The 17,431-nt window shown below is 45.6% G+C and overlaps 1 protein-coding gene across 2 annotated transcripts; it reads right to left on the bottom strand.

Moving 5' to 3' along the window:
- Positions 1–735: 735 nt before the first annotated feature.
- Positions 736–17,431, bottom strand: LOC149308557 (phosphatidylserine decarboxylase proenzyme, mitochondrial-like). 2 transcript variants are annotated; one of them, XM_089535993.1, is made up of 7 exons: positions 17,246–17,431; positions 8,867–9,032; positions 6,672–6,908; positions 5,698–5,836; positions 4,526–4,687; positions 4,072–4,232; positions 736–2,109 (listed from the first exon to the last, which is right to left on the bottom strand). In XM_089535993.1, exons 1-7 carry the CDS (start codon positions 17,293–17,295, stop codon positions 1,879–1,881), a joined length of 1,146 nt encoding a protein of 381 aa, XP_089392119.1. In that variant the 5' UTR covers positions 17,296–17,431; the 3' UTR covers positions 736–1,878. The 2 variants fall into 2 exon arrangements, with proteins under 2 accessions (XP_089392119.1, XP_089392118.1); XM_089535992.1 differs by having other exon boundaries at positions 17,013–17,303.

Below are 17,431 nucleotides of genomic sequence, written 5' to 3'. Positions count from 1 at the left end.
TTACAATATAGAATAGACATAATATATAGTATAATATTACAATAACATAATAAATTACAATAATATTCTATTCTACATAATTATAATATAATAAAATTATAATATATGTAATAATATTATACATTATTATTTTATATTTTATTATAATATGATATAATAATAAATATTATAATATAATATTACAATAATATAATAGAAAATTACAATATACTGTAGTATTCTATTCTATATATTATAATTTTATTATATTATAATATATATTTTTATATTATATTTTATTACAATATATTATAATTTATATTATAATAATATAATATTACAATAATATAACCATAGTTACAGTAATATAGTATTCTATTCTATATTATTATAATATATTACAATAATATAATATTATATATTATAGTAATATATTAAAATAATAAATTACAATATATAATTCTATAGAATGTTATTTTATATTATATCATAATAATGTAACATTATTACAATATATTATTCAATAAAATAACAATATTCTATAATATACTATATTAATATAATATAGAACATAGAATATTATAATATAGAATGTTATTATAATACAGAATATAATAAATTATAACGCAGAATATTATAATAATAATATACTATAATTATTTGTATATTATTATCATAATTATTCACATAATTTTCACAGCATCCATTTTGTAAACAATTTGTTTATTCGTAAAGGAAAACGTAAACAGCCAAGCGTGGTTTAAGACATTCTTTTTATTATTATTATTATTATTAACAAATTCATTAACATTATTAAGACATACGTGTTATTTTAATTTCGTTCAACCCTCCCTTTTTTCCCCGACGTACAAAAATACTGCGCTACCGATAACGTAATTAAAATTGAAAACTTCACAGCGTCGCGCCTTTGAAAACACAGCTGCCGTTCAAAATGGTGTCCACGTGACCTTTCACCACCCCTTTCAGGACTGACAGCAGCTTAGTCAAGTAGAAATTTTTTTATGCGGACGAGCAGCAACTCTATGGTTTGGCGAAAACACGTATAAAAGGCGGTGGCGCATGTCGTGCTTTACGCCGTGGCGTTTTCGGGATGCGCCGAAAACGGAAGGAAAAAATGTGCACAATCGTTGGCGGTTTACTAATTTTTAAAAATAATTATTAGTAATTAAGTCTAAGATCCAGTAAAGTTACATTGTCTTTAAGCGACGCATTTTCACTCCCTGCCGAGGCAGCTATTTTGGTGCCGCTGTAGAGTTTTAAATCGGTTTTTTAAAATTAATATTAAAATAATTTTCCAATTTAAAAACAAAATTTTTACTTAAAATTAAGGTTGAGAGTTTTAAAAATTAAAACGGAATTAATTGCGCTTAGCGGCGGTTACAAACATGGCTACCTGGAGTTATTTCGCCACGAAAAAAGCGTAAAGATTAAAGAAAGGAATTGATAGAATAAAAATTTGAGGAAAATCAATTAAAATTAACTGGATTTGAGGAGATATGTTTATTTATTTGTTTGTTTTTCTCGCTGCGTCGTCACCTCCATTTTGTTTTTCCGTTTTCCCTTCCAGTTGTGCATGACAGGCACAAGCGAGGAATTAAATTTCAAAGCCACCCTGGTTGACATTCTTGAAGGCCACGAACCCCTGATATGTCACGGTGAGGGGGAGGGGAAAAAAACGTGAAAACCGCGCCGTCCCCCTCTCTCTCTTGCGCCATAAGTCTCTCCTCACTCAGTTCCCGCTGAGCAAAAAATAGACTTAAAGAGAGAGTAAAAAAAATGCTCCCAGTAGTAACTTTTGAGTCCCTGTGTTTTTGCATATTTTTGGGGGGGAAACGCGCTGCTTTCCTCAAACGGCACGTTTTTTTTTCTTTGCCGTCCTCAAAGGGACCCCAAGGCTTCCCCGAAACGTATTTTCTGCCCGGGTTTGACGTAGAAGTTGAAGTCCTTGGGGGCCTCGAAGATGAGGACAATGGTGGAGCCCAGGTTGAACTCCCCCAAGTGTTCGCCTTTGCGCATGGCAACCCCCTCGCGGCTGGCGGCATCAGCGTCGGCGAAGCTGAAGTCGTTGTAGGAGCCCTTGCTGTAACGGGGGCTGTTGGTGTGCAAGTCCTGCAAAGGGATGGAAACCATAGAGTTGGAATCGGACGCCATGCAGGAATACACAGAACCCAACCCTGCCATGCAGGAATACAAAGGATATTTAAAGATGGTTCTATCATGTCTCCCCTCTCTGTCTTCTCTAAGTTCAAGATGGAGGTTACCTCAATGACCACAGAGTCCCTCTTCTATCCCTTCAGATATTTAAAGATGCCTCCCATCATATCTTCTCTCCGCCAAGCTAAAGATGGAGGTTACCTCAAGAACCATACAGTCTCCATGAGTTCCTTTCAAATATTTAAAGATGGCTCCTATCATGCCCTTTCTCTTAATTTTCTGAGGTAACGATGGAGGTTACCACAGCGGCCAATTATATTTCATCCATGAGGCCCCTTCAGATATTTAAAGATGGCTCCTATCATGTCTTCTACAAAATGGAGGTTACTTCAAGGGCCATAGAGTATCCCTTCAGATATTTAAAGATGGCTCCTATCATGTCTACTCCAAAATGGAGGTTACTTCAAGGGTCGTAGAGCAGGGGTAGGCAACCCCCGGCCTGCCGCACAGGCGGCAGGACCGGCCCCAGCCCGGTCCTGCCACCGCTGCCTCCTCTACCACCTCCTCCTGGGCCGCACGACCGCTTGACCATGCTGCCCTCCTCCTCCACCGCGCGGAGGAAGAAGAGGAGGGTCACGTGGCTTGGGGCAGAGGAGGCAAAGGGGGAAGCCCCATGCGGCCCCCCCTGCCTCCCCACGCGGCCCCACGCTGCCCTGCCCGCCTCCCCGCGCCTGCCTCCCAGCACCGCCCACCTCCTTCTCCTCTGCCTCCTCCGCCCCGCCCCGAGGCCGCGTGGCGCATGGAGGAGGGGGGAGGAGAGGAATGAGGAGGAAGAGGAGGAAGGGGAGCAGAAGGAGGAGGGGGAGCAGAAGGAGGAGGAGGGGTAGGAAGAGGAGGAGGAAGGGGAGCAGAAGGAGGAAGAGGAGGAGAGGGAGCAGAAGGAGGAAGAGGAGGAGGGGGAGCAGAAGGAGGAAGAGGAGGAGGGGGAGCAGGAGGAGGAGGAGGAAGAGGAGGAGGGGGAGCAGAAGGAGGAAGAGGAGGAGGGGGAGCAGAAGGAGGAGGAGGAAGAGGAGGAGGGGGAGCAGAAGGAGGAGGAGAAGAAGAAGGAGGAAGGGGAGCAGAAGGAGGAGGAAGGGGAGCAGAAGGAGGAGGAGGAGGGGGAGCAGAAGGAGGAGGAAGAGGAGGAGGGGGAGCAGAAGGAGGAGGAGGAGGAGGAAGAGGAGGAGGAGGAGGAGGAGGGGGAGCAGAAGGAGGAGGAGGAGGGGGAGCAGAAGGAAGAGGAGCAGAAGGAGGAGGTGGTGAGTGGCCAGAGGCCTCAAGGTTTTTTTAATTTTGTGTGCTTTAAGTGCTAACAAGTCTCCCTTGCTTTGACAATGATAGTGTGGTGGTGATGCTGCTGCTGCTGCTGATGATGATGATGATGATATGAGTCAGCTTGAGAGGCATGCAGGCACTGTTTCAGAAGCCGAGAGAGTGTCACCTTCCAAAGTGTTTTGGGTGCTTTTAATGCTAACAAGTCTCCCTTGTTTTGACAGTGATAGTGTGGTGGTGGTGATGATGATGATGATGTGATATGAGTCAGCTTGAGAGGCATGGACGCACTCTTTCAGAAGCCAAGAGAGTGACTTTCCAATGGAGGTTACCTCATGGGGCCAACTATATCTTTTCCATTAAGTCCCCTCAGATATTTAAAGATGGTTCTATTATGTCCCCACTCCTCAAAGTTCAAGATGGAGGTTACCTCAAGGACCATAGAGTCTCTAGATATTTAAAGATGGCCCTATCGTGTCTCCTCTGGCGCCAACTCTATGGAATTACTGAATTATGCAAAAAACTCACGGAACGCGTTTCGCTCTCTGCCTCTCTCACTGAACTAAAAAAAGATTTTTAAAATTCAAAATGGCCGCCCGTTCTCACCCGGTCGAAATAGATGCGGATGGACCCGACGTTCTGCGCACCGACAGCGGTCAGAGAGAAGAACCCATGTTTCCAGAACCCCGTGAGGACGACGCGTTCGTTGTGGCAGAAGAGCTCCTTGATCCAACGAGTCACGCCAGGGTTGACGGACATCAGCGAACCTGAGAAAAGAGGACGAAAACATGGATTTAAAAAAACGAAATTATCACGCCGAAATGCACGAAGTCTTCGAAGATGAATAATTATCCTGCGCAATTTCCACGGGAAACCTCTGAATAAATCTTCCCAGAAAACCCTGGCACAGGTTTTACGTAAATCAGAAACGACTTGAATATGTCCTCTCTAGGAATATCTAAGTCCTCCAGCGCAACTCTATGGTGAAGTTTAACCGAAAGCTGCACCAAAGGACCTAGAGGTTCCTAGAGAGTCCATCCTTCGGAGTTTCACAACTCACCTGGGAAATGGCGTCGGTGCGAGACTTTCCAGTCGGTGGGCGAATGGAAGCAGTGGTAATCCCCTGGCGCCAAATAGATGACGCAGTGATAGAGTTCATTGCTGTCTTTCGTGACGAGCTGCTTCTGAAAGGAGTCGTGGGATGAAGAGGAGGAGGAGGAGGCTGTGGAAAACGGACGGAAAAGAACGGGTTTAAGAGCCGGAAAACGGGAGGTTGCGCAAAAGTTGACAATAGAGGTGCGCTGGAGGACCTAGAGATTCCTGGAGAGGCCACTTTTCTAAGCATTTGTAGATCTTCCAGTGTTATTTTATGGGAAGATATGAGCATAGAGTTGCGGTGGAGGACCTAGATTCCTAGAGATGACACTTCTCTGGACACTTGTAGCTCCTCCAGCGTTATACTATGGGACCATAGAGTTGCCCTGGAGGACCTAGAGATTCCTAGAGAGGCGACTTCTCTGGGCATTTATAGCTCCTCCAGCATTATACTATGGGACCATAGAGTTGCGCTGGAGGACCTAGATTCCTAGAGAGGACACTTCTCTGGGCATTTGTAGCTCCTCCAGCGTTATACTATGGGACCATAGAGTTGCCTTGGAGGAACTAGAGATTCCTAGAGAGGCCACTTCTCTGGGCATTTATAGCTCCTCTAGCATTATACTCTGGGACCATAGAGTTGCGCTGAAGGACCTAGATTCCTAGAGAGGACACTTCTCTGATCATTTATAGGCTATAGCTCCTCCAGGATCATTCTATGAGATCATAGAGTTGCCCTGGAGGACCTAGGGATTCCTAGAGAGGACACTCTCTAGGCATTTGTAGCTCCTCCAGCGTTATACTATAGGACCATAGAGCTGCCCTGGAGGACCTAGAGATTCCTAGAGAGGACACTTATCAAGGCATTTGTAGGTCCTTCAATGTTATTCTATGGGAAGATGTGACCATAGTTCCACTGCAGGACCTAGAGATTCCTAGAGAGGACACTTCTGTAGGCATTTGTAGCTCCTCCAGCGCTACTCCACGGCGGAAATCCAAGATGGTGTCCATCCAACTGGTTCCCACAATGAATCCCACCTTGAATGAAGCATTAAAATTAACAATTGGGTGGAAATTTGGACGGCGGTGTCAACAAAGCGCCGCACAACTGCGCAGTCTGAGGCGGCAGCGACTCACCCGGTTTCTTTTTGGGGTTCTCTTTACAAGCGTGAGGCCCCAGGAAGGATTCAAGCGAATAAGTGATGCCTTTGACTTGCTCCACCTCGCAGTTCTTCACTTGACCAAAACTGAGGATCTTCCCGTCCGATGGGCTGATCTGCGGAGAAAAATTGCGACTTTCGATAAAGGCGCCAATGCCGCTAGAAAACGCACCCAACTAGACTAGAGGACGAGGGGGGGGGAAATGGCGAATTTCTAGCTGGTCGGGGGAATAAAAAACCACCTCCATTAACGAAGGTGCTGATGCTGCTTAAAGAAACACCCGAATAGACAGAGGATAAGGATGAAAATTAGAGTGACCTTCTAATATCTTAAATTTACAAATTTAATAAATTAATCATGAATTTATTTGTAATGAAATTAATTTATAAAAAATTATTTATTTATAAATATAATTTTTAATAAAAATTATTTGTTCATAAAAATAGATTAATTTATATTAAATGTGTATTAAGTATAATTTATATTAATTTATGAATTAATAAATTAATTGTGAATTTATTAATTAAATTAATCTATAAAAATTATGTATTTATAAAAATAATTTTTATAAAAATTTTATAAAATTAATTTAAATTAAAGTTATATCAAATTTATAATAATTTATAAATTTAATAAACTAATTGTGAATTTATTTATAATCAAATTTATGAAATTATTTTTTTATAAAAATAATCTGTATTAAATTCAGATTAAACTTAGATTAACATTATATAAATGTATACATTTATAAGTTAATCATGAATTTATTTATAATCAAATAAATTTATAAAAATTTATTTATTTATAAAATAAATTAATTTATATTAAATTTATATTAATTTAATAAATTGATCATGCTGATGCCGCTCGAAGAAACACCCACTGGACAGAGGATGAGGAGGAAAACAAAGTTCATCATAGGAGGACGGGGTTTCCTCCGTCGCACTCACCACACTGTGTGACCCGCAGATCGGCCTGGCCTGGGGCTTGAGCTTCCTCCGGAAAAACTCGCTGAGGTTGCGGTAGTGGTGGAGGTCCTCTACGGCCGCCTCCTTCATGTTGACCCCGAAGGTCCAGATGTAGAGGCTGAGGATGGGCTTCCGGAGCCAGGTCGGCAACTCAACGCTGTTCAGGCGGCCCCAGGCCCGGGAGAGGAGCCGCGTTGGGACGGACTTGTACAGCGACACCTAGCGGGGCACAAAGACGGAGGTGATGATGGGCATCGGAGTCCAATACCTCCTCTGTCCCACTTTTGGGGGATATGAATCGGTCCTTCACACCCAGGACAACCAGTGCTGCGCAGCGGTTCAAGCGTCGGGTTACGATTGCGCAAGACCTGGGTTCGAATCCTATGAATCCACCTATATTTTATTCATCCTATTTTCCTGAGGGTCTCTCACTCGCAGGGATTGACAATTAATTTATTAATTAATATTTATAAATTAATATATATGAATATAAACAAATATAAATATGTATAATTAATATTTATAGATATAAATATGGCTTTGCAAGACCAAGTTGAAGATTGTTTATAAATATAAATAAATATAAATGTATAATTAATATTTGTAAATATATATATATAATTAATATTTATAAATCTATACATTTATAAATTGATATAAATTATATTTATAAAAATTTATTTACTGATAAAAATAATTATTTATAAAAATTTATTTATAAAAATAAATTAATTTACATTAAATTTATATTGATTTATAACAGGGGTAGGCAACCTATGGCCAGCGGGCCACATCAGGCCCGGCGAGACCTTGGGACTGGCCCCAGCCCGGTCCTGCCACCGATTGCTGCCGGGGCCTTTGGCCTCTCGCGTGAGGGCAAGGGGCCTTTGGCCTAGCAGGAGGAGGCGGGCAAGGGGTGGCAAGTGGCGGACAGGGGGAACAAGTGGGGGCAAGCGGGGGGCAAGCTGTGGGCAAGGGGGAGCAAGTGGGGCAAGCGGCGGGTAAGGGGGGCAACTGTCTATAGAAGCCTCAGAAACATGCATTTATATTAACATTTTTTTTAAATTAGCAATTTTTTTCACGTGTCCTCCATTTTTTTTTTTTAAAAAGTGCCCTCCATTTGAAAATTTTGTCCTACATTTGTCCCGGTTTATTTATTATATATATATATATATATATATATATATATATATATATATAATTATTTATTTTTTGGCTTCGGCCCCCCCCAGTTGTCTGAGGGACAGCAACCCTGCCCCCAGTTCAAAAAGGTTGCCTACCCCTGATTTATAATTTTAATAAATTAATGGTGAATTTATTTATAATCAGTTTATAAAAAAGTATTAATTTATAAAAATAATTTTTATAAAAATGGATTTATTTATAAAAATAATTTATATTAAATTTAAATTTAATATTATATTAAATATACATTGTAAATTGTAAATTAATCATGAATTCATTCACAATCAAATTAATTTCTAAGTATAGATATAAAATAATTAATATTTATACACATAAGTATGGCTTTGCAAGACCTGAGCAGCTCTGTGGATAATTAACAACTAATTAATAATTATAATCTAATTAATAGGTCAACTGCAAAGCAATTCAAATAAAATCGGGGTTAATATTAGTATTATAAAGAGCGACTCTGGCTTTTCAAGACCTGAGCTGCATTTCCTAATGATATCCTTATCTATAATTATAAAATCAATTAAGAAATCGTCAATTATAAAATCAATTAGAAGGCGCAATAACGGCGGCGCAGGGTGGCGTCAATCCTTTCTGTGTCGAAGGGCGGCGAGATCGAAACTCTCCTACAAAATTGGGGTTAAGTCACGTTTACGGCGACGGGGATCGCATTTGCCTTTGCCGACGCAGCGTCACGCTCCTGGCTCAGGTCCAATACAACAATAATAAAACACAAAATATTATCTCCCAAACGGCGCAAATTTAGTCAAACCGGATGGCGAAGTTGCGTTTAACACCGACGTATTTTTGCTAGGGCACGCAAAGTTTGCCGCCGGCGGCCATGTTGTTGCAGCTGCGGCCAACTTTGGGTTTCCCTTGAGGCTGAGAGACAAGGCTGAGCGATAAAAAAAGGGTGAAATTCGAACCCAGGTCTCAAGGGCAAGACCGTGTCACGCCACCGCAGCACGGTCACACGTACTCACCCTGCTCATAGGCTTCCATCTGACCCTGGTAAGCGGCTTAAGTGCACCGAAGGGCAGGAGGTAATAGAGGACGGCCAGCGGCCAGGAGCGCAGCTTCAAAGTGGGTTTGGACATGCAGCTCAGCTGCCCCAGTCTCCGCCTCAGCGCCAGCTGCGGGAATTGCAACCTAGAAACGCCATGGTTACACACACGACAACAACAAAGGACAACAAATAACAACGATCAGTGGGTCCGAGTTCGAGTCCTCTATCGCTAAAGACTGCGATAAAGCTGCTCCTTTTAAATTGAGCAATTTTATCCTCGTCCTCTGTCTTAGCGAAAACGTTATCTAGCAGCATCAGCATTGAAGAGGAAAGAATGGGACGAAGAAAGCGGTTCTGGGCTAAATACTGATGCTTAGGACTCACTTCTAGGATCCTATGTATTTCTGCATGGCAGAAGGAGGATTGGACTCTATGGCCCTTAGTAGTCCCTTCTGACCCTGGGATCCTATGGATTCCTTCATGGCAGAAGGAGGGCTGGACTCTATGGCCCTTAGTAGTCCCTTCTGACTCTGGGATCCTATGTATTCCTGCATGGCAGAAGGAGGGTTGGACTGTGTGGCCCTTATTAGTCCCTTCTGACTCTAGGATCCTATGTATTCCTGCATGGCAGAAGGAGGGTTGGAATATAAGGCCCTTAGTAGTCCCTTCTGACTCTAGGATCCTATGTATTCCTGCATGGCAGAAGGAGGGCCGGACTCTATGGCCCTTATTAGTCCCTTCTGACTCCAGGATCCTATTTATTCCTGCATGGCAGAAGAAGGGTTGGACTCTATGGCCCTTAGCAGTCCCTTCTGACTCTGGGATCCTATGTATTCCTGCATGGCAGAAGGAGTATTGGACTATATGGCCCTTAGTAGTCCCTTCTGACTCTGGGATCCTATGTATTCCTGCATGGCAGAAGGAGGGTTGGACTATATGGCCCTTAGTAGTCCCTTCGGACTCTGGGATCCTATGTATTCCTGCATGGCAGAAAGAGGGCTGGACTCTATGGCCCTTAGTAGTCCCTTCTGACTCTGGGATCCTATGTATTCCTGCATGGCAGAAGGAGGGCTGGACTCCATGGCCCTTAGTAGTACCTTCTGACTCTAGGATCCTATGTATTTCTGCATGGCAGAAGAAGGGATGGACTGTATGGCCCTTATTAGTCCTTCTGACTCTAGGATCCTATGTATTCCTGTATGGCAGAAGGAGGGTTGGACTATACGGCCCTTAGTAGTTCCTTCGGACTCTAGAGTCCTATGTATTTTTGCATGGCAGAAGGAGGGTTGGACTCCATGGCCCTTAGTAGTGCCTTCTGACTCTAGGATCCTATGTATTTCTGCATGGCAGAAGGAGTGATGGACTGTATGGCCCTTATTAGTCCCTTCTGACTCTAGGATCCTATGTATTCTTGCATGGCAGAAGGAGGGCTGGAATATATGGCCCTCAGTAGTTTCTTCTGACTCTGGGATCCTATGTATTCCTGCATGGCAGAAGGAGGGTTGGAATATATGGCCCTTAGTAGTCCCTTCTGACTGTAGGATCCTATGGATTCCTGCATGGCAGAAGGAGGGTTGGAATATATGGCCCTTAGTAGTTTCTTCTGACTCTGGGATCCTATATATTCCTGCATGGCAGAAGGAGGGTTGGAATATATGGCCCTTAGTAGTCCCTTCTGACTCTGGGATCCTATTTATTCCTGCATGGCAAAAGGAGGGCTGGACTCTATGGCCCTTAGTAGTCCCTTCGGACTCTGGGATCTTATCTATTCTTGCATGGCAGAAGGAGGGCTGGACTCCATGGCCCTTAGTAGTGCCTTCTGACTCTAGGATCCTATGTATTTCTGCATGGCAGAAGGAGTGATTGACTGTATGGCCCTTATTAGTCCCTTCTGACTCTAGGATCCTATGTATTCCTGCATGGCAGAAGGAGGGATGGACTCTATGACCCTTATTAGTCCCTTCTGACTAGGATCCTATGTATTCCCCCATGGCAGAAGGAGGGCTGGACTCTATGGCCCTTAGTAGTTCCTTCGGACTCTAGGATCCTATGTATTCCTGCATGGCAGAAGGAGGGATGGACTGTATGGCCCTTATTAGTGCCTTCTGACTCTAGGATCCTATGTATTCCTGCATGGAAGAAGGAGGGTTGGACTATACGGCCCTTAGTAGTCCCTTCTGACTCTGGGATCCTATATATTCCTGCATGGCAGAAGGAGGGTTGGAATATATGGCCCTTAGTAGTCCCTTCTGACTCTGGGATCCTATGTATTCCTGCATGGCAGAAGGAGGGCTGGACTCTATGGCCCTTAGTAGTCCCTTCGGACTCTGGGATCCTATGTATTCCTGTATGGCAGAAGGAGGGATGGACTCTATGGCCCTTAGTAGTCCCATCTGACTCTGGGATCCTATGTATTCCTGCATGGCAGAAGGAGGGTTGGACTCCATGGCCCTTAGTAGTCTCTTCGGACTCTAGGATCCTATGTATTTCTGCATGGCAGAAGGAGGGATGGACTGTATGGCCCTTATTAGTCCCTTCTGACTCTAGGATCCTATGTATTCCTGCATGGCAGAAGGAGGGTTGGACTATATGGCCCTTAGTAGTCCCTTCGGACTCTAGGATCCTATTTATTCCTGCATGGCAGAAGAAGGGTTGGACTCTATGGCCCTTAGCAGTCCCTTCGGACTCTAGGATCCTATGTATTCCTGCATGGCAGAAGGAGGGTTGGAATATATGGCCCTTAGTAGTCCCTTCTGACTATGGGATCCTATGTATTCCTGCATTGCAGAAGGAGGGCTGGACTCCATGGCCCTTAGTAGTCCCTTCTGACTCTAGGATCCTATGTATTTCTGCATGGCAGAAGAAGGGATGGACTGTATGGCCCTTACTAGTCCCTTCTGACTCTAGGATCCTATGTATTCCTGTATGGCAGAAGGAGGGTTGGACTATACGGCCCTTAGTAGTTCCTTCGGACTCTAGGGTCCTATGTATTCCTGCATGGCAGAAGGAGGACTGGACTCTATGGCCCTTCTTAGTCCCTTCTGACTAAGATCCTATGTATTCTTGCATGGCAGAAGGAGGGCTGGACTCCATGGCCCTTAGTAGTGCCTTCTGACTCTAGGATCCTATGTATTTCTGCATGGCAGAAGGAGTGATGGAGTGTATGGCCCTTATTAGTCCCTTCTGACTCTAGGATTCTATGTATTCCTGCATGGCAGAAGGAGGGATGGACTGTATGGTCCTTATTAGTCCCTTCTGACTCTAGGATCCTATGTATTCCTGCATGGCAGAAGGAGGGTTGGAATATATGGCCCTTAGTAGTCCCTTCTGACTGTAGGATCCTATGGATTCCTGCATGGCAGAAGGAGGGTTGGAATATATGGCCCTTAGTAGTTTCTTCTGACTCTGGGATCCTATATATTCCTGCATGGCAGAAGGAGGGTTGGAATATATGGCCCTTAGTAGTCCCTTCTGACTCTGGGATCCTATGTATTCCTGCATGGCAAAAGGAGGGCTGGACTCTATGGCCCTTAGTAGTCCCTTCGGACTCTGGGATCCTATGTATTCCTGTATGGCAGAAGGAGGGATGGAATATATGGCCCTTAGTAGTCCCTTCTGACTCTGGGATCCTATGTATTCCTGCATGGCAGAAGGAGGGCTGGACTCCATGGCCCTTAGTAGTACCTTCTGACTCTAGGATCCTATGTATTTCTGCATGGCAGAAGAAGGGATGGACTGTATGGCCCTTATTAGTCCTTCTGACTCTAGGATCCTATGTATTCCTGTATGGCAGAAGGAGGGTTGGACTATACGGCCCTTAGTAGTTCCTTCGGACTCTAGAGTCCTCTGTATTCCTGTATGGCAGAAGGAGGGTTGGACTATACGGCCCTTAGTAGTTCCTTCGGACTCTAGGGTCCTATGTATTCCTGCATGGCAGAAGGAGGACTGGACTCTATGGCCCTTATTAGTCCCTTCTGACTAAGATCCTATGTATTCTTGCATGGCAGAAGGAGGGCTGGACTCCATGGCCCTTAGTAGTGCCTTCTGACTCTAGGATCCTATGTATTTCTGCATGGCAGAAGGAGTGATGGACTGTATGGCCCTTATTAGTCCCTTCTGACTCTAGGATTCTATGTATTCCTGCATGGCAGAAGGAGGGATGGACTGTATGGTCCTTATTAGTCCCTTCTGACTCTAGGATCCTATGTATTCCTGCATGGCAGAAGGAGGGTTGGAATATATGGCCCTTAGTAGTCCCTTCTGACTGTAGGATCCTATGGATTCCTGCATGGCAGAAGGAGGGTTGGAATATATGGCCCTTAGTAGTTTCTTCTGACTCTGGGATCCTATATATTCCTGCATGGCAGAAGGAGGGTTGGAATATATGGCCCTTAGTAGTCCCTTCTGACTCTGGGATCCTATGTATTCCTGCATGGCAAAAGGAGGGCTGGACTCTATGGCCCTTAGTAGTCCCTTCGGACTCTGGGATCCTATGTATTCCTGTATGGCAGAAGGAGGGATGGACTCCATGGCCCTTAGTAGTGCCTTCTGACTCTAGGATCCTATGTATTTCTGCATGGCAGAAGGAGTGATGGACTGTATGGCCCTTATTAGTCCCTTCTGACTCTAGGATCCTATGTATTCCTGCATGGCAAAGGAGGGATGGACTCTATGGCCCTTATTAGTCCCTTCTGACAAGGATCCTATGTATTCCCCCATGGCAGAAGGAGGGCTGGACTCTATGGCCCTTAGTAATTCCTTCGGACTCTAGGATCCTATGTATTCCTGCATGGCAGAAGGAGGGATGGACTGTATGGCCCTTATTAGTGCCTTCTGACTCTAGGATCCTATGTATTCCTGCATGGAAGAAGGAGGGTTGGACTATACGGCCCTTAGTAGTCCCTTCTGACTCTGGGATCCTATGTATTCCTGTATGGCAGACGGAGGGATGGACTTTATGGCCCTTAGTAGTTCCTTCGGACTCTAGGATCCTATATATTCCTGCATGGCAGAAGGGGGGTTGGAATATATGGCCCTTAGTAGTCCCTTCTGACTCTGGGATCCTATGTATTCCTGCATGGCAGAAGGAGGGCTGGACTCTATGGCCCTTAGTAGTCCCTTCGGACTCTGGGATCCTATGTATTCCTGTATGGCAGAAGGAGGGATGGACTCTATGGCCCTTAGTAGTCCCATCTGACTCTGGGATCCTATGTATTCCTGCATGGCAGAAGGAGGGTTGGACTCCATGGCCCTTAGTAGTCTCTTCGGACTCTAGGATCCTATGTATTTCTGCATGGCAGAAGGAGGGATGGACTGTATGGCCCTTATTAGTCCCTTCTGACTCTAGGATCCTATGTATTCCTGCATGGCAGAAGGAGGGTTGGACTATATGGCCCTTAGTAGTCCCTTCGGACTCTAGGATCCTATTTATTCCTGCATGGCAGAAGAAGGGTTGGACTCTATGGCCCTTAGCAGTCCCTTTGGACTCTAGGATCCTATGTATTCCTGCAAGACAGAAGGAGGGCCGGACTATATTGCCCTTAGCAGTCCCTTCTGACTCTAGGATCCTATGTATTCCTGCATGGCAGAAGGAGGGTTGGAATATATGGCCCTTAGTAGTCCCTTCTGACTCTGGGATCCTATGTATTCCTGCATGGCAGAAGGAGGGCTGGACTATATGGCCCTTAGTAGTCCCTTCGGACTCTGGGATCCTATGTATTCCTGCATGGCAGAAGGAGGGCTGGACTCTATGGCCCTTATTAATTCCTTCTGACTAGAATCCTATGTATTCCCCCATGGCAGAAGGAGGGTTGGAATATAAGGCCCTTAGTAATCCCTTCAGACTCTAGGATCCTATGTATTCCTGTAAGGCAGAAGGAGGGCTGGACTCTATGGCCCTTAGCAGTCCCTTTTGACTCTAGGATACTATGTATTCCTTCATGGCAGAAGGAGGGCTGGACTCTATGGCCCTTAGTAGTCCCTTCTGACTCTGGGATCCTATGTATTCCTGCATGGCAGAAGGAGGGCTGGACTCCATGGCCCTTAGTAGTCTCTTCGGACTCTAGGATCCTATGTATTCCTGCATGGCAGAAGGAGGGTTGGACTGTATGGCCCTTATTAGTCCCTTCTGACTCTAGGATCCTATGTATTCCTGCATGGCAGAAGGAGGGTTGGACTATACGGCCCTTAGTAGTCCCTTCTGACTCTGGGATCCTATGTATTCCTGCATGGCAGAAGGAGTATTGGACTATATGGCCCTTAGTAGTCCCTTCTGACTCTGGGATCCTATGTATTCCTGCATGGCAGAAGGAGGGTTGGACTATATGGCCCTTAGTAGTCCCTTCGGACTCTGGGGTCCTATGTATTCCTGCATGGCAGAAAGAGGGCTGGACTCTATGGCCCTTAGTAGTCCCTTCTGACTCTGGGATCCTATGTATTCCTGCATGGCAGAAGGAGGGCTGGACTCCATGGCCCTTAGTAGTCCCTTCTGACTCTAGGATCCTATGTATTTCTGCATGGCAGAAGAAGGGATGGACTGTATGGCCCTTATTAGTCCCTTCTGACTCTAGGATCCTATGTATTCCTGTATGGCAGAAGGACGGTTGGACTATACGGCCCTTAGTAGTTCCTTCGGACTCTAGGGTCCTATGTATTCCTGCATGGCAGAAGGAGGACTGGACTCTATGGCCCTTATTAGTCCCTTCTGACTAAGATCCTATGTATTCCTGCAAGGCAGAAGGAGGGCTGGACTCTATGGCTCTTAGCAGTCCCTTCTGACTCTAGGATCCTATGGATTCCTCCATGGCAGAAGGAGGGTTGGAATATAAGGCCCTTAGCAGTCCCTTCTGACTCTAGGATCCTATGTATTCCTCCATGGCAGGAGGAGGGTTGGAATATAAGGCCCTTAGTAGTCCCTTCGGACTCTAGGATCCTATGTATTCCTGCATGGCAGAAGGAGGGCTGGACTCTATGGCCCTTAGTAGTCCCTTCGGACTCTAGGATGCTCTGTATTCCTGCATGGCAGAAGGAGGGTAGAACTATATGGCCCTTAGTAGTGCCTTCTGACTCTGAGATCCTATGTATTCCTGCATGGCAGAAGGAGGGCTGGTCTCTATGGCCCTTAGTAGTCCCTTCTGACTCTGGGATCCTATGTATTCCTGCATGGCAGAAGGAGGGTTGGAATATATGGTCCTTAGTAGTCCCTTCTGACTCTGGGATCCTATATATTCCTGCATGGCAGAAGGAGGGTTGGAATATATGGCCCTTAGTAGTCCCTTCTGACTCTGGGATCCTATGTATTCCTGCATGGCAGAAGGAGGGCTGGACTCCATGGCCCTTAGTAATGCCTTCTGACTCTAGGATCCTATGTATTTCTGCATGGCAGAAGGAGGGATGGACTGTATGGCCCTTACTAGTCCCTTCTGACTCTAGGATCGTATGTATTCCTGCATGGCAGAAGGAGGGTTGGACTATACGGCCCTTAGTAGTCCCTTCTGACTCTAGGATCCTATGTATTCCTGCATGGCAGAAGGAGGGCTGGACTCTATGGCCCTTATTAGTCCCTTCGGACTCTAGGATCCTATGTATTCCTGCATGGCAGAAGGAGGGCTGGACTCTATGGCCCTTATTAGTCCCTTCGGACTCTAGGATCCTATGTATTCCTGCATGGCAGAAGGAGGGCTGGACTCTATGGCCCTTATTAGTCCCTTCGGACTCTAGGATCCTATGTATTCCTGCATGGCAGAAGGAGGGCTGGACTCTATGGCCCTTAGTAGTCCCTTCGGACTCTAGGATCCTATGTATTCCTGCATGGCAGAAGGAGGGCTGGACTCTATGGCCCTTATTAGTCCCTTCGGACTCTAGGATCCTATGTATTCCTGCAAGACAGAAGGAGGGCCGGACTATATGGCCCTCAGTAGTCCTTTTCGACTCTAGGATCCTATGTATTCCTGCATGGCAGAAGGTGATTCTATGTATTCCTGCATGGCTAGTCTCGTTTCACTTTCCTTCCTCCTCCATCGCAGACCATTGATGCTACCTTTCCCCCCGAACCCGCCGCGATCTTTCCCCGTAAATGCCGAATGACGCTTTGCCGGACGCGGACCTCACCGCCATCGCCGTACCTGAACCTGGCTCTCCTATTACGGGGGCCCTGGGCAGCCGGATCCTCCAGCTGCGGGTGCGAGGAGTGCGGGTCCCCACCGCCACCGCTGCCGTTCGCCGGCCGCAACCTCCGTGGCGGCCAGATCCTAACCTTGCGCAGGTCACCGCGCGAAGAAGGGAGGAAGGAAGAAGAAGAAGAGGCCGTCGTCGATGGAGGAAAAGAAGAAGAAGGAGGTACGGAAGCATTTCTCACCATTTCGCCGCGTGCGGATCCGGTCCTCGCAAAGCGCCGGATTGGCACATAGCGTGCGGCGTCGCGGGTCCGAGACGCTCAAACGCACCGTCTTTGTGCAGGAGGAGGAGGAGGAAATGCAGGAGGCCACAGCTGTGGCAGCATTCGTTTCCGAGGCCCGCTCTGTTCCTCGCCGCCTTCCTTAGC

Source organism: Sceloporus occidentalis, unplaced genomic scaffold (genome assembly GCF_023333645.1).
Source record: "Sceloporus occidentalis isolate IW3139 unplaced genomic scaffold, rSceOcc1.0.p SCAF_8, whole genome shotgun sequence".
Classification (NCBI taxonomy): domain Eukaryota; kingdom Metazoa; phylum Chordata; class Lepidosauria; order Squamata; family Phrynosomatidae; genus Sceloporus; species Sceloporus occidentalis.
This window is presented reverse-complemented; position numbering and strand designations above follow the sequence as displayed.